Raw genomic sequence first — 21,085 nt, forward strand, 5'->3', positions numbered from 1 at the left:
TATTTTTTAATTATTATTTTAATACAGAAAATAATGTAATAAATGAAGATTTCATTTCCCATACAAAGCATTCCGCACTGATACAAAACTTCATCATTGTGTTTTATATTCTCGATTTTTGCATGTTGTAAAGCAGCAATTATTCAATTGACTGCAACACAAGATTGTGGCAACAACAGACTGAGATCACCTGAAGTCACAGTTCATCAGTTCCTCCTACATGTGAAATCCTAGGGGAATTTCCCTCCTCTTCCAGCTCCTGAAGAAAACTGGATTGCCCCAGGAATCGCTTCAGCCTGGATGACTTGAACTCCGTGATCAAATTCATACTGCATGGCCTGGACAGAGCGAAAGAGAAAAATCAAACCAATGGAAATTACTCAGAACCACCTTTAAGCTGAACAAACATCCTGGAGAAAGCTACTTATATCAACTCATCTACATAAACTACCCAGGCCAATATCTCAGATCAGAACTGGAGGTTTGCAATTTATCAAATCGCAGTCATCACAGCGTCTTTAATGTGTCCAAAATTGCAATCGAAACGGATGAATTGGATGCAATATTTCTGCAGGATTTTTATATTTTAGGTACCACACACTCAAATTATGCAAGTGGGGAACATATTTCACCTGACTTTCACTCGATCCCCACACGTGATGTATTTTTTCTTAGTGGCAGATTGGAAAGAGTGGTGGAAAAGAATAAAAATAGCCAAAGAAAAATGAAAAATTTTTATACTAATATTCAGCAATAATATCCCAAAGGCTTGTTGTTCTGACATTACCCAGCAATAATTGGACCCGATCCTTTTTACAGGATTAACTTTGATATAAAATTTCCATACAGCTGTTTGTAGTTTTATTGAATATGCTTAAATATTTTATAAAGTCATTATATGTCCTTCCAAACAATTAGGAGACCCAGTCAGGCTAAATATTCTGTTCTTGGCCTTAGTGCCACCACTTTACATACGATACAAAATACCATAACAACTACAAAATTATGTGTGTTTCATTGGGAGTTTGTGCAACATTTTATGTAAAGCATGGTTTGCAAATTTCATTTCAAACAATGTGTGTAATCGGGCCCCTTTGCTCTCACACCCTTTGGTGAATTTCTGATGCTAAGACGCCACCAGGTGTTAAAAACTTTGAACAACTTTCTTCTGTGCATTTCTTTGTACGGTGAACGTAGAGGACCAGAAGCCATTCAAGCAGAATTGGGTGTAAACTGAGAAACCGATCCGTCGCGTAAACACTAGTGCTACTGTGGACCGTGTAAAACGAAGAATACCTGTGTGAAGGATTGGGCGTCGTAGCAGCTGTACACGGCTGAGGAGCGGTCTGTCCGCAGACACTGCTGAGGGAAGGAGCTGATCTGCTCTGCTAGCTGCACGGCTGCCTGCAACGCTGTGATTGCAACGCAGAGCGAGTCAGTTTACCAGCGGCAGTTCTTGCATGAGCGACCGTCCGATCAATCAAAAGGCAGGAAAATGATTAAAATTCTGGAGGACAAAATTCAAAGCGTTCCTGCATAGAGCATGTAGAATCACCTACGATTTAAGCAAGTGGGTAGCCTCAAAACACATTTGAGTGGACAAACATAAAAGCTATAGTAAACTTGCCATAGTTGTAACTGTCAGAGAGGTTTGATTTATTTTTTATTTTTTTAAACATTGCGTTTCTGATGCCGCCCTGGGAAACTACCCATATGGCGCATTTCAAAAACTACCACAGCAGTTTAGACACACAAACACAACGTATGTGTGCGCGGAACAGCAAATGCGGCTGCATGTGAAGGAAAATGCATGCAGAGCACTTATGAAGAGTTACAAAGGAAAAGACTCCTCATAATGCGGCTGAGGTTTCCTAGCTTTACGTCACTACACCTCCTGACCCACATCAAAGCCCTGGACCTAATCCAGATCCCTCCTATGGAAAACACTAACCCTGCTGATGGCACACTTTGATGCTTCCTTTGTATGTTTAGAAGCTGCTACTTCTTCCTTTCCCTCTGATGTTAAATGTGTGCTAAGTGATTATCCTTCACAGGGCCAATTAGGCTGCGGATAAACTGTGGGTAGAAGAACTTCCTGAAAGAATTTAGCTAATCATCCTGCAACATCCAAGCGGGGAGATGAGGGGATGAGAGACGGAGTCGTAACGAGCACACAGAACCATAAACTGCATTGGATCTTTCAGGCACTAATGCAACGCATCAATCCTCGGACTCCAGCTCACTTCCTAATAGATCTTTAAGAATACGTTTCAATTTGCTCAATTAAATACCCAGTTTTCAACAAGAAACTTGTTCAAAATGTTTCCTCTTCAACTTCTGAAAGAAACTACATGCAAGTAAGGCGAGATATTCAAACTACTTTAAGTACCTTGTCCGTCAGGAACAACTCGATTGGCCAGTCCGTAGGCTAGAGCCTCTTGAGCCCCGATCGGCCGCCCGGTCACGATCAGGTCAAGCGCTCTTGATAAACCAATGAGGCGAGGGAGCCGCACTGTCCCTCCATCAATCAGGGGAACTCCTAGAAAAACATTAAGGTTTAAGCATACAAAAAAAATTTAACGAATAGAAGTATAGAGTACCCAAAATGCCTTGAAATCCCATTTGTACTATTTTGAGATCTACAGTTGAGGCAAGAATTATTCAGATATCGCTTTAATTACGTTTTTAAGTTACCAGCATGCTCCATCGGAGTGTAAATAAAAATAAGATTTCAGAGTAGCCCAGCAAGAGTCCCAGCTTTAATTTGACAGAGAATCTGTGGAGGGAGTTAAATATTAGGATGGCAGCAAGGAGGTATTTATTATTCAAAGATAAATCATCAAAACACCAGAGGAAACATGTAAAAGCTCCTCAGGAATTATAAGATGGGCCCGTTCGCTGTCATGCCAATAAGGTCTTTTCAAATGATCACTAAGAAGGATGTCATTTAGTAATCTGCCTTTTTTTAAAAAATAAAATGCAAATTAAAAACAATTTCTCAATATCGATTACTCCTTTAGCACAGTTCATAGTCTGATTTTCTGTCAGAAACGATGGAACATTTTTGTCGAATGAAAATTTTTCGAATCAAAATCTGCCAGGACTGTTAGCAATTTTCAACTTAACCTCCCAACTAATACCTGACCAAGGCATAGGACTGGCCTTTTATTAAAGTTTTGAATGAGTTTGTGTTTGTCCACGGGTTGATCTACAAAATTAATGAAATCCAAGTTGTCAATTTAAGACAGACCGAGAATTAAACAGGGCCTTAAGACTTAAACTTTTCTTCTGCTTCTTGTCCTGATGTTTACGGACAGAATGTCAAAGGCCAGAAGCCTGATGTTTGTCTTCAAACTTTATTTTAAATAAATACTCTCAAATACTGTTCATCTGTGTAGACAGGCTTTCAGACATGAAAAGTCTTCTCCTGCTGCCTACTTGAAATTAGTTAAAAAGGAGCCAAAAGTAGGAAAAAAAAAATGAAATAATTTTAAAAAGCTTTAAAAACTGCTGATCAAATCCACTTTAACAAGTTAAAAGAAGGCCTGGAAACGGTGCATAAGGAAATTATGGACGGCTTAATTTAAATCATTAACACATGAAAATAACATTTGGTCAAATGAAAAGGAGTTTGTACATGCGTGAAAGTATATGTTCCTGTAAAAATACATTCTGAACATACTCAAAATCTAAACAAAAACAGAAGGTAAACTATTCCCTACAAGGTAAGTCGCTGTGTAAGTGTAATAAGGGCATCTAATACTCCTGGCAGTGCAGAAACACAGGCTGCTTATGTCAGGGGGAACAAAGCTCTGAAATGGCTACGTTCCTATACTTTCTTTACATCTGGTCATATGAGCTCAAACTCCTCACTGGTATTCTCACAGGAAACGTTTTTAATTATATATTATTTCCCTGTCCCACAGAGACTCGGGGCTAGGAGGAAAGAGCGAGTGCACTGCAAGGAACAGTCAGCTTCTGGCACTTATCCTAATTTCTAAGGAGCACCAGCTGGAACTGGCACACTTTCTCCCGATCGGTTCCACACCACAATCCCAACTCCCTAATTCCTCCAAGTCACTGATTCCATCTGACCACCCCTTATTGGGAGCACATGTGTCGAACATGTTGTTTTAACCCCACATCATCATGCTTCCTTTCAGATTGCATTTTCCTTTTTCTTCTTCTCTGCATGTGAAACGGTAACAAGTGATCAGATTGTGCTTGTGCTTTTCTTTGTTTCTTGCCATACATGTGGCTGGCTGACAAAAGATTCTGATCAAGCTCAGGCTGCACAGGGTTTCTACACCGTTGGCAACACGAGACTTCATCCAGTTTTACAGCCGATTGTGATCAGAGAAGTGTTTTACACAGACTTTGAAGATAAACACCTAGAGCAGGTGGAACATAGTACTAATATTACCTCAATTCTTTTGTTTTTAGTTAAATATACAAATTGCACAGATCCTTGCTATAAAAAAAAGAGAAAGAAAATCTCATCTCAATCTTGTCAGATTTCCATTTCATTGTCCAACAATACAAAATTTTACAGTTCTCAAACGGAGTTTGTGATACTTGAGCAGCAGACATACTAAGTCTTCCCAGTCATCTCACCCTTGTTGATGAATTTCTTTGCTTTCAACCGTCATGCAAGAATCTCGATCTCTTTTTATCAAAACATACCAGGCTGTTTATCAGGAGCTCCTTGCTAAAACCAGGTTGGAATCCGTTTCATCTTTAGAGCTTCCCAAATTTGTTGTGGCACAGATTCCACATGTGTTCAAAATGTTAGATTTCCACCTGAAGTAGCGTTAGAGCAGGCGCTCCGTGTACAGAGGCTATAGTCTTTGACCTGGTCGTCTTGGGTTCAATTCCTGATCTTGCAAACCTTGCTGCATGTTGTCCCCACCTTTCTTTTGCCTATTTTGTATCTAGAAACTGTCAACAAAGGCCTCTTGTGCCAATTACCTTTTTTCTAAAAATGTGACGTTACTCGTATGTCAACATCCTGCAAATTCCTCAGATTTGTCCACTTTCATGATGGCCATCTACCATACTATCACCTCCCAAAGGAAGTAGATTAAGATCGAGGGACTTTGGAGGTCTTCAGGCAACAGTCAGCTTTTTGTCATGTTTAAGAAACCAGTTGTGAATTTATCCTGCTGGAAGTAGGCATCAAGAAACACTGGTACACCGTGGTCATAAAGGAACAGACATGGTCAGCAACTACACTCAAATGGTACATAGAGGCTTAAACTGTGTCAAGAAAAAAACATTATGTTACCCGTTTTTAAAGCAAAATTCTGTGCCTACATTTCTTATTTCTAACCAGAGGGAAATAAAACTAGCTTTAGCTTTCTATTAAGAGAATAAACCCAGAAGGGTGGAAAATTAAGCAACAAAGAAATACGACTTGAGAAACCAGCGTGACAACACAGGGAGGTGGAGCGAGCCAGAGGAGGACAAAGCCTGACTTAAAGACCAAGAGATAAAGAGGCAGGTTGACCTCAGTCTGTCTGACTTTGGTGCTGCTGTTGGCACCACTGCTATCAGCAACCGGAAGGATCTCCCTTCTTATCCTCTGCGACCGTCTCCTGCACCTCCTCGCCCACGGTCTCTCTGATAGTGCGGTCTCTCGGGTGCTGTTTGACAGACCTCTGCTTTGTCACACATAATAAGACTGGAGACCTTGGTGCATTGCTCCTTGAAGCAGCTTTCGACTAAAACCTTTGTGTTTGATTTGAGGTGGAGACTTTTTGCTTTAGTAGAAGGCATTGTGCATCAGTGATCCGAATGCGAGATAAATAAGACGTTGTTTCACCATTTACTCCCCAGTATTGGATAAACCATTTAAAAAAGGAGTCTGCAGCCATCTTGTCTTAAATGCAGATAAGTCTACTCTCAAAACAGAGGCTTGTTATTGCCAGGTTGGACATGAGTCAGCACAACCTATTGTTATATAACCACATGTAAGAGGCAGCTCATTTCCTGCAGCACGGGGTCATCACTGCTTATCTGACGGGAATGAAGGAGAAGTCTGGAAGAAAGAAGAATCATTGTGTTTTATCTGCTTTCTGCACACTTTGATATGCGTTAGCCCTGAGGAAGCAGCACAATACACGAGTCATTAATATCTAACTGCTAATATCTCCCTGAAAACACTGAAATTCAGAGAAAAGGTTATCTGGAAATTAGCGGGGACCAAACATCCGCCAGTCAACAGACACTTATAAAGCAAGAACGCTGTGAAACATGACACACTCAGGGACTCTAGCTGGCTCCTGGTCCTGCTGGCACCCTGACCACATCAAAGCTAAACCTACCACAATGGCCTCCCATGAGGGTAATGCGATTAAGTTTGATGTGGATTAACAGTTTCCGGATAACTCCAGACTAAATGGACAGAGGCGAAAGAGCGGACTTTCAAGCGGAAGTTTGAAGCTTTGAAATGCTTGCAGGGAATCAATTAAAATATTTTAGTTGGGTTGAGTCGGAGACGGGTGCCACACTTTTAATTAGATTTCATGACTTTTGACCGACGAGGATGAAAATGAGGCCACCAAATGTCCCATACTCCATGTACATGTTACAGCCAAAAACGTCAATGGGAAAAATTGTTTTGTTTTTGTTTTTTGGCGACAGGTCAAATCACAATAGTAAGAAATGGCCACATGTCTTTGGAAAATAGTACATAGTTTTCAAATCACCCAAAGAAGTGTGGCAAGCATTTATATTAAGAGCACCAGAATAATTACTTTTGTTGCAATTACAACTGGAGATCTACCACTGTTACACACTTTGAGACTAAATTATTTCCCAATTCCTCTTAGCAAAGCAGCACAAGCTCAATCAGATTGGATAGAAAGCATCTCCTAGCATACGTTTTCAAGCGTCACCACAGATTCTCACATCTGAACTTTGAGTAGGTGCTTCCATCTTCCATTGTAGCCCTGGCTGTATTTTCAGGGTTGATTTCTTGCTGAAAGGTAAACCTCCAGTGTTTTACATCCTCCAACACATTTTTTTTTGCAGACTGTCATATATTTTGCTTCACTATTAGTCCTATCAACTCTACCCAGTTTATTCCTCCTTAGGTCTGGTTGGTCTCATCCCAGCATGATGAGACTAACACCATATTTCACCGTGGGAAAAATATATATATATATATATTGCTGCTTGCATATTTGAGACAAACAGTAAACATGATCTGTCCCTTTCTTTTACAAAACGACCTTCATCTTTCCACTCGTCCACAGAATCAGGGGAAGAGTTTCTCTCACCTGATGTGTGGATGTCTGTAGTCACTCCTGAGCTACTATTCCCCGTGGATTCTTTTGACCTTATCCATGCTGTCAGCTTTGGTGCACAGACGTGTCTTATTAGGCTTCCAATGATGGCATACACTTTGTTTTGGACGGACTGAACAGTCCTCAATAAGACTTTCAAAGTTTGGGACATTGTTTTTAACTTCACCCAAACTTAGCAACCTGCTGTGTTCATCGGTCTTCATGATGATGTTTGTTGGCGAATGATCTCTCTCAAGCCTCTAAAGATTTAACTTCCACAAAATAATTATGCAGTATTTGGTGTTGGTTTGACGTAAAATCACAGTAAAAATGCATTGAGTTTTGTAGTTTGAACTTGATAAAATGAAAAAAAAAAAAAAAAAGTTACTGTTGTGTGAAAACTCTTAGACTGTAATGTAAAAACGAATTTACGGGAAGGCATTGCATTTATCACATAATATCTGAACTACAGGCCAAGGCTTATTCAAATTTATTTTGAAGAGTCTTGTTTTGCTTTCGGACAAATGTAAATTCAGTTAGTTTAATCTGAATGTTTTTGTGTAAAAAAATTTAAAAAAAGAAAGAAAGAACGATGCTCACATGTGTTTACTCAGTTGTAATTCTCTGTTTTCCCAACACAGCAGCGTGACAGCTCTGTTCATTCATTCCTCATGAAGGGAAAATCCTGCAGATTAAACAGAGCTGGTTTGGAGTCGGATGATGTAATCAGTGCACTATGTCGGTCAGGTTCAGACTCTCTGAGCAGGTGTTTGGATTGGCTGATTTCAAGTTAGCTCTTGGATTGCGGTTTGACTTTGGTTCAAAACCCTGGCTTCTTTCCTTCCTCTCCATCAGTCTTGCACAGCCACGGAGACGGGACTTAGAGCTGACGAGGGGAAACGGAAAAGAAGCGGGGACTTGAAGGATGCAGAAGATTAGGTGGTGTGTACTTTGGAAGGGTTTCATTTTCAGTCACAAATAAAGAATCAAAGGGGTGACACTGGATCAACCTTGAACAACCACCAGGATTTAGATTCTGGAATGAAATTAGTACTTTTTAGTTACATTTTCATATGCCAGCTATTTTTTTTTTTCCTGCTTTACTTGTTCCTCTGGTTTAAGGAGCCAAAATAACATTGGAGATTTAAGTAAGCACTGTGGGTTTTCATTCAGGTCTCAAAGAGCTGTAGACTCTAATACCAGATTCCTGTGATGCAACCTTCTCCTCCTTCTCATTTCCTCTCTGGCATAGCCGAGGGGCCCCAGACAGGAAGCCGCAGGTTTCGGCAGCCAATACCATGCCAGAAAACTGTCAAATCCTTGTGGTAGCCATTGGCCCACATCAGAGGAGCACAGCGCGTCTCCGAGGGGTTTTCAACTCCAAAGCCACCAGGGATTCCCTCAGGCGACCGCCATCTGTGCCCTACCCAAAATCGGTTACAGAATCTGTCCATTAAAAGGAAATAATGGCTAAGAGACACTGGATCTTTAAATAAACTCTAGCATAGCAATGCCTTTGTTGGTAAAGGGATTTTTTTTTTAAGTCGTTTAAATTGGCTTAAAACAAAGTCAAAAAATGTTTGTCTTCTAAACCCTCAGCTTGTCTTGTTCCACTTCATTAAATTCTTCTAATGTCCTTTTATCTATATTTACACCTAAAGAAAACCAACGTCCGAGTTGAAAAGTTAAGACGTTAGCTGTGCAAGGTTAAACTTTCCAGAAAATGCTCGTGAATATGCACGGCTTCCTGAGCGAAAAAAGTAATAACCGTTCTTAACTGCAGCATCAAATAAAAGAAAACAGCAGTTTCAACTTAGCTGGAGGAAGCAACTCAAACGTGTTGACAAATAAGCCTTGAAAGTGTGAGGCAATGACAAGACCAGAAAATGAATCACTGGTGGAGAGATGTGTAACTTAATATGTAAAAACCGCAGCAACATTTCTCCCTGCCTGACATAGTTTTGAGCTGATGGAAGACGCTGGATTTGCTGAGCGTCTGCAGATAGAGAGGAATAAACCTGCACTCTGAAAACATTTCTCTCCAACCATTGTTCAGGTAAGTAGCTGAAATAGTAGAATAGATGTGTAAAATGACTAAAGTGAACAGTAATTTTAAGATGCACACTCGGTTCATCTTCCAAAAAACAAATGCCTGAATAAGGTGATTTTGAATCACCCGACTTTGCATGTGTTTAATTATATGTATCAGCAGAGAAACACTCCAATTAAGCAATAATGACAGTTATTCAGATAAAATTTCAGACTTCTTATGACTGAAATACAAAAAAATAAATAATTTGAATTGTGACCACAGCTAGGTTAAGTTAAGAAACAATCAGCTTCATTTCAGCAAACAAGACTGCCGCTCTGCTGTTTGCAGCCCTTCAGTCGGTCCAAGCATAAGTTGGCAATTATTTCCAATTACTTTCCATTATGAACGTTTCATAAAAGTTAAGAAAATAAACAAATGCTCTCTGTAAATCTGTTTGACTTCGGGAGGTGATCAGATTTTTTCAAGCCAAGAAATGGTGGGAAAAAAATTCACTTTAGTGTATTTTCTGTTCACATTCATTTCTGTATGTTCCACTAACTTAAATGACAAAGAAATATAAGGAAAAAATGTTCCAAGTATTAAAATTGAGAAGCCCAACGATGTCTCTTAAACTGGAAAGTGACAACACACTTAACACAAAAGACCCAGAGCTCTGCCAGGATGCTCCCCTGTTAAATTACAGGCTTCAAATGAGAACTTTTTCATGTTTATACTCCAAGTCTAGTACTGTCTGTAATTTATAGTAAAAAGCTGTATTTATAAACACCCTGGTTATATTTCAAGCTCTCTAGAAGTGCAGCTAAAATCTATAGAAGAGTTGCTGAAGGGAAGTGAAGCCGCTCTTTACACGCTGAATTGCAGGACAGGGTTTTTTTTTTTGGGGGGGGGGACCCGGATCAGCTCTGTGTGTGTTTACAACAGAAAACTTGATGCTTTAGAAGTATAGTTGAGTCAGCCAGCCAGCCTGACTCAAAAATGCCAAAAAGGGAAAATGTTTATAAGGAAATTGTGACATAAATAACCCGTAAGCCCTGCTTGGCTACGCTGTGGAAACCTGGCAGTTTGGTCGTTTCCTCCTCTACTTATCAAGGCTGCCCAGCAGACTGTGGCCATGAAGCCAAAAGGTCACGGTCACCGTCGTTATCGCCTCGAGGCCCTGTCCTTGCGCACAAACACGAGGAGGCTGTGGTGATAACAGAGGACATAGTAACGACGCTGAAAAATAGAAACAAAGTCGACTTCCTGGTACTAGGAGACAGATGACGAATGCTTAGATGCAAAGAAAACAGGCGGTTGTTTTCGGGATCAGGAATCATAAGCCAAGAAAAAAAAAATACAACATTTTAACATTTCTAGAATCAAACTGAAAGGTGCTAACTTCTACTAAAAGTAGAAAAAAAAATTAAAATGTGAACATTAGTGTTGATTTTTTTTTTTAAGGACCACAAAGTTTAATTTAATTCAGGAGACTTTCCCTAGATTGGCAAAGTTTATCAACACACAACTAAGAAATACTTGTTTATATTTTTTTTTCCACAAATAAAACCAATACCTACCATAAAGAAAAGGTTAAAACTAGATTTCTGAGCTGCTAGTTTGACTTTGGGAGGAATACTTAGTGACGCCTAAGAAAATGTTTTTTGTCATTACCTAAGAAGAGTCATATTAATAGGGGTTTTGCCCGTAATGCTGATTAACTGAGAGATTCTGAAAGCTAAAGCTATCTTGGAAGAAAAGGGGCAGAGGAACTCGCTCTTCGCCCATTCTCTGACTATTGTAGAGCCATAACATCAAAGTGCATCCAACTGGTCAGAAAAGGGCCACAGAGCTAGCTTGATCTTGCCAGAACAAAAACGCTTCACAATGTGCAACAATGAGAGTTACTGTGTAGCAGCAGCAGCATTTGAGACTAAAATAAGCAGCATCAAAGAAAAATTAATCTGGAACTTCTTGGCCGTTTGCAGAGATATCCATTTCCAGAGGAAAGCCACACTGTGATGACTTTGGCCTTCTCATTCTGTTTAAGAAAATAAAAACGCATTGTAGCTGGTGAACAATGTTGTTTTCGAAACAGGAAACTCTGGAAGTTTGTTCACTCTTAAATATACAGGGCAGATTCCTATGAACTAAGATGGATGACTGAACTGGCTGCTGTAAAACAGCACAGGACAACTCTGACCAGGTCAAACCTGAAGGACAATTTACTTCATCTCTGGTTTACTCTGAGGTAAACATTCAAAATCTTTGACAAACATTTAAGAAATAAATGATCCAGTTGAAATGAGTGCAGGATCAACCACTGGGGAGTCAGATGACTGCTGAGCTTGTATTTCTGGTTAAAAATACAGATAAAATGTGGTGTTGAGCATGATGGTTTCACCCCTCCAGACCCAATGATGACTCTTCTTCATTTCTCTGTAAAAGGCAGCTAGCATATTTTACTTTAAAAAGGTAACCCAACCCTGTCCGGTCCAAAATACATTCCCAGGGATATGGACCTCTGTGTCATGTCATATTTATACCACAACGAAGATAACTTATGAATCACAAAAAAACTCAATTTAAAAGAGTAAAGTATCTGTTAAAACTCTTGGTTACATCTGCTTCAAATGGAGTTTTAAGATTGAAACTACGGGTGATTTTGAAGTCTTTCCTTACAGCATAAATATGTTTGAATAAATCTCTTACACATCCTAAAGAAGAGTCCTATCAAATTTGTTCATGTCTCTATCTTGAAAGAGTCACAAAAGATTCCTACTGGACTGAACAACCTTGAGCTTGACAGATAAATCATTCTTGGAGTTTTCTCAAATACTGTGGATGTTATCCTTACTACCAGGCCAGAGCAGTTTAAGGGAAAACTACTTCTGCCAAAACCAAGCTGCAATAAAAGCAGCCCGCATAAGTATGTGAGCAGACCTGATGTTATTGCAGATGTTGTAAAAGCTCAAAATTAGTGATCCAATCTCAATTAGGCCTGTAAGGCAGAGAGCAACATACCAAATCTGCGGCAGAAGACCCCCATGACGGCGCTCTCCTCCACCACCCTCAGGTCAGCCAGCAGGGCCAGCTCCAACCCTCCAGCCACAGCGAAGCCGCTCACGGCCGCTATCAGCGGCTTCGACAGCTGCAGACGGGACGGACCCTGGAGGAAACGGCTGGATCAGTCAACCCATACGTACGCAGAACGTTGTTACGCTGTATGGCGATCCAAACGACTGAAGTCATCATGCAAGATGTAAACAGAGTAAACAAGGCGCGTGCATTATCACCACTCCACAGTGATTTATGCTCTTAACGCGCTACTCGGTAAAATGTTCCAGGCTTCATTTTCTAATTCATTTCTCAGACTGTCAAACAAATGAGGAACAAGAGGAATCGAGTTTTGACCACAGCTGAACAAATGAAGTCTTTTGTTTTTCCTGTATGAGGTACAATGGTCTCATGTTCTGCATAGGAGGTCCACTCAATCCCAAACACCTTCAGCAACACGCAGGCCAAGCATTTTTATGGCGACTGTAACTCTGCATAAAAATGTTACTGTATAATATTTAGATACTGTTAATCCATACCAACTGTTTGCAAGAGAGCATGAAGCTACAGTGAATTGCTTAGGTTTATGTTGCCCCCTTTCTATCTTTTGCAAGTTGGAACCACAAACCTTTTATGCGAGACTGAAACAAAAGGAGAAAATAAATATAAAGTGGAAGGAAAACAATTTATGGTTGTCATTTTTTTTAATAAATAAAAATATTAAATTGATGGCTCGGATTTTTTTCCAGACCCTGTATGTGTGTGGCTAAAACACGGTGGTGGCAGAATTGTGCTGTGGAATTGACAGAGAAGATGGAGTTAAATGCTTGGCAATCCAAATAGAAAGCCTGTCCAGGGCAATGCTACTTCTGGTCAGACAGGGGCACCAAACTCGCAACTGATTAAGAAACAGACAAGGACGAGAGAGTAGAAGAAGAAAAAGAACAACGAAACATGTTTCCTAAATAGTGAGTGGCATTCATTTTTCATGAGTGGATAATTTAGCTCTTAGAAACAAATGGAACCGAAACAGTGATATGATGAGAAATCAATTTGTTCTTCCTTTTTTGTTTTATCTTTTGCTCTCTTCTGAGTAGTCAGTGTTAAGACCATCACATTATTGCCCACACCTACGCTCAGAATCACAGAGAGCTATGTCAATGCCCCAACCATGCAGCCAGAGCAACACTGAAATTGTTTAGATCAGGGCTTTTCAGCGTCAGTTCTCAAAGTCTGGTGTCCTCCATGTTTTAGATGTGTCCTTGCTCCAAGACAGCTGATGCAAACGGCTGAAATAGCTCATCAGCATGTCATCAGGTTGAGCAGGAGACTGCCAATCACCCATTTATAAGACGGAGAGATGATGAAGCAGGGAAATATCTAAAACCTGTAGGGCACTGGTCTTTGATGACGGATTTTAGAGCAACTCAAAGTACATTTGTATGGTGGATAGTCTTTAAAATTGCTCTTTGGACCATCCAATCTAAATTAGTTTGAGCTATTTCGCCAGGAAGAATGGGTAAAAGCCCCAAAAGCTTAAATTGCAAAAAGGTTCTTCCATATAATAATTAGTGGACCGAATATGAATGTACATCACACCTTTAAGATTTAACTTTTAAACATTTGAAAATCATGCATTTACATTTTTTTAGCATTCATTTTAATTCAACTTCTTAATTATTCTCTACTTTGTGTTCTCAGTAACATAACCCTCCTCCCCATAAATGCAATGGAAGTTTGTGGCTATAATGTCAAAAAAAAAGGCATAAATGTTGGCAGGTATTGTAACACATACACAGAAGTAGCAGAAGAGTACTAGAGGCATCTCTCTTCTACTTCGTTACTTAAAACAAAAATGTTCCTAACTACCTGTTCTCTCAAACATTTTAAAATAAAAACAATTTCTAGCAGCCTGAACTTCTGGTTTTAGATTTTACGATTTACATGATTACAGATTTACATGACATTGAAATGTAGATGTAAACCTCACAAGTACACACATGCAATCACAAACCGAGCTCTGCTCACCATTGGGCCAGGACCCTTTGTGACATCTTGCTCCAATTTAAGGGGGGCTTTTTGATTGGCCAGCATTTTCAGATCATAACCAGCGCAGAAATTCCCTCCTGGAAGAGACCGCAAAATTACAAAGTATGGCAGAGAGGAAAGGAAAATGATGAGGAAGAAAAAAAAAAAAGGCTGCAATTTGGCTTGCAGTTCGCTTTCTTTTGGCTCGCTGGCACACAAATCCTCCTCCTTCCCTAAAGGATGTAAATTCAAGGCATAGGCGCAGACTGTGCATGTGCTCACATGCATCATACTCTCATTAATGGGCAAGTAATGCAGTGCAGCCACAGATCTCTTGCACTGGATTCATGTGGTAATTACAACATTGCCCAAGAGGCAAACAAACACTATGTCACTGTCTAAGGCAGGGACTCATAAAATCCTCCTCTCTCTGTAATGTGACAGTAATGAGAATGATCGTAATGAACACATGTGCCAGTAACACCCATCAACTGGGAGCTCTGATTACCGCTGTGGGTCAGCGTTGGGTTGTTAGAGAAAAACTGTGTGTCATCTTGTTTATGGGAGTAGAACTGGAAATGAGAGCCCTGCACCAGTCAGACTTTTGAAAGAAACTTGAGGAGCAAGAGCTGCGTGTTTTTATTCACACGACATCAGCCCAGAAAATGCGACACTATTGCGAAGGAGATGATCCATTACGAGGGCAGACTAATGTCTTTTAAGGGTGTAAAAATGATGATTTTACACACATAATAAAAACAAATGAGACGTCTGCCGTAAAAGTCTAATTTGCGGTCTTTGAACATTTTTTATATTCTGTTATGTTACAACAGCAGAGATATTGAACGGGGAGATCACACAATAGACCGACACAAAGCAGCGTACAATCATGAAGTGGAAGGAGTCAGACACATGGTTATTTTATCTGCACATAAAGTCTGCCAAGTGTGGCTCACATTTGTGTTTAACCCTCCCCAGTCAACAGGTTGTAGATGGTTGGAATTTCTCGAAGGAAGGGAAGTCTGTCAACTTTCTTTGACAAAAAGTTCAAGCCCAGCCACATTAGACTGAGAGTGACTGGAGGTAGTTTTTTCAAACCCCATTTAGTTGCATTAAGTTCTAGACTTTGACTGGGTCATTTTGATGAATGAATATAATTTGATTTGAATCAAGACATGTAAGCTCTGACTGAATGCTTAGGGTCTTTGTACAACTGGAAGGTAAAACTCAAAAGGTTTTCTTTCACACCTTATCTGCATTTACCTTCATGCCTCTTCGGAGCAGCTTCCCCGTCTCTGCTAAAGAGAACTTGCTAACATCACTATGCTTCACCATCTTGTGCAAAATTTGCACCAAATACCTGTAGAAGCCTTGATCCACGTGTTCATCATGGCTTTCTTCTTGCCCCTCTTTCATAAAGGTCAGATTTATAGTTGAATTTTTAAAAAATGCCTGCCGTTTTCCTTCCACTTTGGAAAGGAAAAGTACTCCTGCTTTAAAGGAGTAGTGTGTGATTTTCATAAAGTATGTTTTTTACATTTTTGTTAACATTATCACTATGTTGTAACAGTATGATATGAAACAGATAATCATTTAATAATAATAATTTTAGTTTAATTATCTCAGCTTTTAAAATAAAACATTTTATGTGGTATATATCAATAAAATCGACCTTGCTTTGTGGCTCTAGACAAATTTTATTTTATAGCAATGAGTTCAAAAGCGCTTTTTGGAATTTAAAAGATTGCCGACTCCTGGTTGGTGATATAAAATCCCAATAAAATACACTAAATTTTGTTGTTGAATCGTGAGTGAATATGAAAAAGTTCCACCACGATGAAAACTTTGAATGTTATGACATTAATTCTGGCTAGAGAGTGGTAGCTTATGCCACAGCTGGAGCAGGTGGTGAGGGGTTTTCCCTACATTAATCTTGAATCCTACAACATAATGCTGCTCTTGTACAAAGTTATTTATCTCCTGTCCAGCGAGCTGAATCGTTATCTTGATCCCCAGCTTCCCCAGCAAACAGGCTGAAGTCGAACTGGACAAAGACATAGAGCCCCACATAAGTGTACGTTTCTTTAGATAAAAGCATCTGCTACTTATCAAAACAATGGGGGCTCCTATATTGCCAAAATATTTGACACAGCAACTGAAATAAAAGTACCTGATTGAACAAGACAGCAGAGTTCTTTAGCGTTTAATTCAGGACAGGATGCATTTGTGGCTCAGAGCCAATATGTTAACGTAGAAAGTAATTCACTTTATTGATGAGGTTTAATATTAGGTTTAAAACAAGAATATGTGATCTTTGAAGCCATTACCTTCACCCGCATTGAAATTCACTAAAGTTTCTATAAATGATCCAAGTACAACAAAATGATATCTTAAACGATTCGCCACTTTCTGCATTTATTTAATGTGACGGAAGTGCTGCATTACCCAATTAGCATCTGCTGCATCCCTTTAGTCATGTTAAGTAACGCATCTGACTCAGCATCCACAGCTCACCTGGATAAAAAGCTACTCCCAGAAATCTGAACGTGAAATCATCAAAACAAATGTCCCAGCAAATTCAAGCCCTGCTGAAAGCAATTACTCTCAACATCATAAGTGTAAAAAAAAAAAAAGAGGAAAAAAAAAAGAGCGAACTGAGAGAGTGACTGTGTCAGTGTTAATTTGACCTAAATGGATTCCGTATGTTTGCAGAAACATTACATCCACACTGGAATCTCCCTGCCTGTCATTTTGCGGCACCGAGGCGCTGCTAATCACCGCCGAGGGGTCGGCCGGCTTCTCGTGATGGAGCAGCAGCGGACGATAGCCCGCTGACAGAAATGTGGGGTGTGATCGTTGAAACGCAAGGCTGACTTTTGCCCGTTTAAAGTGAGCCGCTACGTAGACTGGAGCCGTCTGCAGCCATCGTGTGGAGAGGCAACAAATTATAGTGTTTGAGGCCACGGCACACCTCACACAGGCTGGTCCCCGGCTGAGGACGATGTTTCCACTGGGGGGGAAGGAGTTTATGCACCATGTGCTATGATTAGAGCGGTGACATGATCCTGGTGCACCAGGGCAGGTCACCTCACAGGTGTTTGTGTTCACGGTCTGGGTTTTCCAGGCATTCCCAACCAAGTATTTTGAGGATGAAGGGATGATGGAAACAGAAGATGCTTTAGTTTTGAGAGCTGTGTGATGTTTAGTGATTTTGTCGTATTGCAGCAGAAGCAATTCAACTTGTGTGAATTCAGTACAAAGTTCATGGAAAGGTGCAAGTGTAAAAAAAAAAAAACAAACACTTGAAATGGGTTTTGCTTGTGTAAACTTCCTGTTTGCTTGCTGTTGAAGTGAAGAGAGAGAAGAAAGGAAAGAGCTCAAATCTAGAGCATTGACTTGTGATTATTTTCAGAAGTAATGCTTAAACGGAGATTTTGTCTTCCAAGACAGATAGTTTCCAACAAGGACAGATATTAAATATCTGTAATCTGAGAAATGTGTCCCAAAGGATGAATAACCAAACAAACATTGCACACATTTATAGGTCCCTTGACATGAAAACGTTTCATCCATTTAGTTTTGTCATTTGCTTTTTTTACCTTCTGTGTGTGTCATGGAACCGACTTATTTTATAAATATAAAAATGAATGGCAAGGACTGAAGTTAATGGCATTTATCAAAATAATGTTTATAAATCTGTCGACAATCCACATGGGTTGTGGTTTTTATTTGTGCTTCAGAACAGAAATTATTTTAAACTCTTTCTTCACAGTTGTGAGAAGCAGATGTCAGTGATTTGAAATCTATTAAACTGAAAAGAATATACTCAACAGGTCATGAATGAATTATGATGCTGAAAAAAAAAATAAAAATCAAACAATTCAAAAAGTTTAGCAGTGTCTCTCCCCAAAACACCACGTTGTTATTTTGTTATTAATACCCTCATAAATGCAGTGGAAAACACTGAGAGGGGCAAAACAAAGAAAAGTACCCATAATTATACAAGAACCAATATATCATCTCTTCATTTTATATTTCTGTCAATAAAATGTTTTAAAGGTTGAAATTATTTTGTTTTTATCCCCTTTTTTTGCTGTTGAATAGCACAGCACACTTGTAAAAGAGATTCTTAATCTTAATGAGTTTCTCTTCCTGGTGAAATAAAGGTTACAAACAAACATTTTTTATCCACATGCTTATCTTCATATAGCACTTTTTATGCTTTCTGTGCAAAAAAAGGGAGGAAGGAGGAGGAGTTTCAGAACAACCAATCTGAGATTTTTTTTATTATTATTATATTTACCTTCTGAACATCTCAGGCTTTACACTTTTTTCTCTGACTGGTATAAATTTGGTAGCAAATAATGACAAATACACAATTTTAAAACCAAAATGAAAAGTCAAAAGTTATGAATCCTTTTCTGATTGACATAAAGCAGAGACTCGAGATTTTGCTAGCATTGTCTACCTTTCCCATGCAGAACAGCCACGTTCAAGTCAGGGTCATTGTCGAAGGCCTGCAGCTCCTCCAGCAGACGCCCCGCTGTCTCCTGGTTCACCGCGTTACGCACCTCTGGGCGGTTTATTGCCACGGTAACCACGGATCCCCTTCGCTCTGAAACCACGGTCTGACCTGCAGCTAATGGCAGACGGCGTGTGAGATGCACAGATTTAAAAAAAAAAACAAAAAAACAAAAAAAAACATCACAACACTTAGGAGGAGAATGTCTGCGCTAATGCGAGTTGCGTTTATGTGCGCTACGTATGTTGGCTCGAGGATGGACCAGGCAGCCGACCTGACATTGTTTAGGTTCATCCCAGGTATTCCAGCTAAGATGAACCTAAACATTGCTTAGGTTCATCCCAGCTGGTTCATCCCACACCCACAGGACGCTGCCTCCGGAGGAGACACGGCCAGGGAAACAAAGCTACTGGATGCGTGAGAGACGCTGACACAGACGGCTAAACCAAACCCAGTGGAGGATGAGAAGCAAAGGCAATTTGTCTCAGGCGAGCTTTCGGCTCTGTTACACCTTAAACAAACACAGTAATTACACAGAGCTGAGCAAGCTCCAAGGAAGTGAACCGCATCTGAACTACCTCTGTGGGACGTTGTTTGCAGTTTTATTTCGGGAACATTTTGTGGCAGAAACACTGGAGGGGACTTTTGCATCATGCCTTTCTGTAAAATTCTGAACAAAACAACAACACAAAAAGTATATCTAAAGAATCACACAAGTAGTATTAAAAGCAATTTATCTCAAAATGATAAAAAAAAAAAAAATTTAAAAAAAACATTGGAAAATGTAAAATTTGTGATGGTTTCAAATAGCTGCAAACAGCTAAATGTTATATTTTACTCTATTCTATTATGAGGATCTATGCTACATCCGTCCTGTTGGGTCAGAATAATTCTGGGAACAATATCTTGATCAACATATTTATTATGAGGCGGCACAGTGGCGCAATTGTTGGTATTGATGCCTTGTAGCAAGAATCGCTGGGGAAACAATGCATGTTCTCCCTGCAGGCACAAAAGAGTTCTCTCCGGGTACTCCTGCCTCCGCTCAGTCCAAACACATGCCTGTTGGATTACTTGGATACTCAAAATTGCCCTTTTTTGTGAGTTTTTGTGTATCTGTCTCTTGCCTAACAACCACTGGAGATGGACCGTCATCTTTTTCCCATTTTACTTGTGTTCAAATAGTGTTCTTTCATATGATGCTACAGCTGTAGAGTAACAAAATGAATATCTGTACCCCGATATAGGAATGAATCAAAATTATGCAAGATTCTAATATATGATCTCAGCTTCATATTCTCATCGTTTCCTTTAACAATACAAACTGCATAAATGTTCTCCTGGAAACTTTGCAAACTGGGAATGAATAAGTTAACATTTAATGTAAACCAGGGAACAAAATACTGCAGTAATAGTTAGCAATCACGTGTTAAAAAGATATACATATATACATATACATATATATCCTAAAATTAGAAGTGGTATTTAAGTTGAGGGAGTTTGTTTGTTTACTTTAAACAAATGATTTATGAATAATATTAAAGGAAAAGTTGATAGTCGCGCCCAGAAAACAGACCTTTTTCCAAAACTCTCACTGGTCAATTTTCAACAACTTTCACGGGAAAAATCTGAAGTTAGTCATTCCGGACTTACGCTGCATGATGACGTAGCTGATATTGTGACTCAACACAATATTGTTCAGTTTGTGTTATTTTTGAAGTTTCCATCCCCGTCTAGTTTTCTGCATTTGATGTCAAATGAGCGACAGGTGTGTCAGAGCCTTCTTCCACAGTGTCATCACGGTGTCCTCTGCTGCCATCTACAGTTCTCATTACGCTATTGCACACTCTTACCTGTTCCTGCGTCCTCGCCTCCCGTTGAAGCGCTGTAATGTTTTGTTTTCAAAGTCATGCTCCCACACTGACTTAATATTCTGCCTTGATGCGTGGCTGCAAAAACTTGTCCAAGAGCCCGAAAATGTTTTAGCATCATTGCAAACACTTTCTTAAAGGAGCACTCAGAAATTCACAAACGATTTCGAAATGACACTCAGACGCTTTTAAAACCAGTCAGTGTAACAGCTGAGCTGTGCTGGGAAGGCGCAACCCTGATACGGGTCCTGACAGAAACCGCAGTCAAAATGCTGAAGGTTCTGAGGACAAA

At 39.7% G+C, this 21,085-nt stretch overlaps 1 protein-coding gene across 3 annotated transcripts; it reads right to left on the reverse strand.

The window, feature by feature from the left end:
* zgc:101569 (uncharacterized protein LOC449822 homolog) lies at positions 1–21,065 on the reverse strand. 3 transcript variants are annotated; one of them, XM_044104170.1, is made up of 7 exons: positions 20,776–21,063; positions 18,869–19,039; positions 14,401–14,498; positions 12,340–12,484; positions 2,390–2,539; positions 1,297–1,412; positions 1–338 (listed from the first exon to the last, which is right to left on the reverse strand). In XM_044104170.1, exons 1-7 carry the CDS (start codon positions 20,912–20,914, stop codon positions 231–233), a joined length of 927 nt encoding a protein of 308 aa, XP_043960105.1. In that variant the 5' UTR covers positions 20,915–21,063; the 3' UTR covers positions 1–230. The 3 variants fall into 3 exon arrangements, with proteins under 3 accessions (XP_043960105.1, XP_043960106.1, XP_043960107.1); XM_044104171.1 differs by lacking the exon at positions 20,776–21,063 and adding an exon at positions 20,576–20,745; XM_044104172.1 differs by lacking the exons at positions 12,340–12,484; positions 14,401–14,498 and having other exon boundaries at positions 20,776–21,065.
* Between the last annotated feature and the right edge of the window lie 20 nt (positions 21,066–21,085).

This window comes from Gambusia affinis, linkage group LG21 (assembly GCF_019740435.1).
Source record: "Gambusia affinis linkage group LG21, SWU_Gaff_1.0, whole genome shotgun sequence".
NCBI classification, from domain to species: Eukaryota; Metazoa; Chordata; class Actinopteri; order Cyprinodontiformes; family Poeciliidae; genus Gambusia; species Gambusia affinis.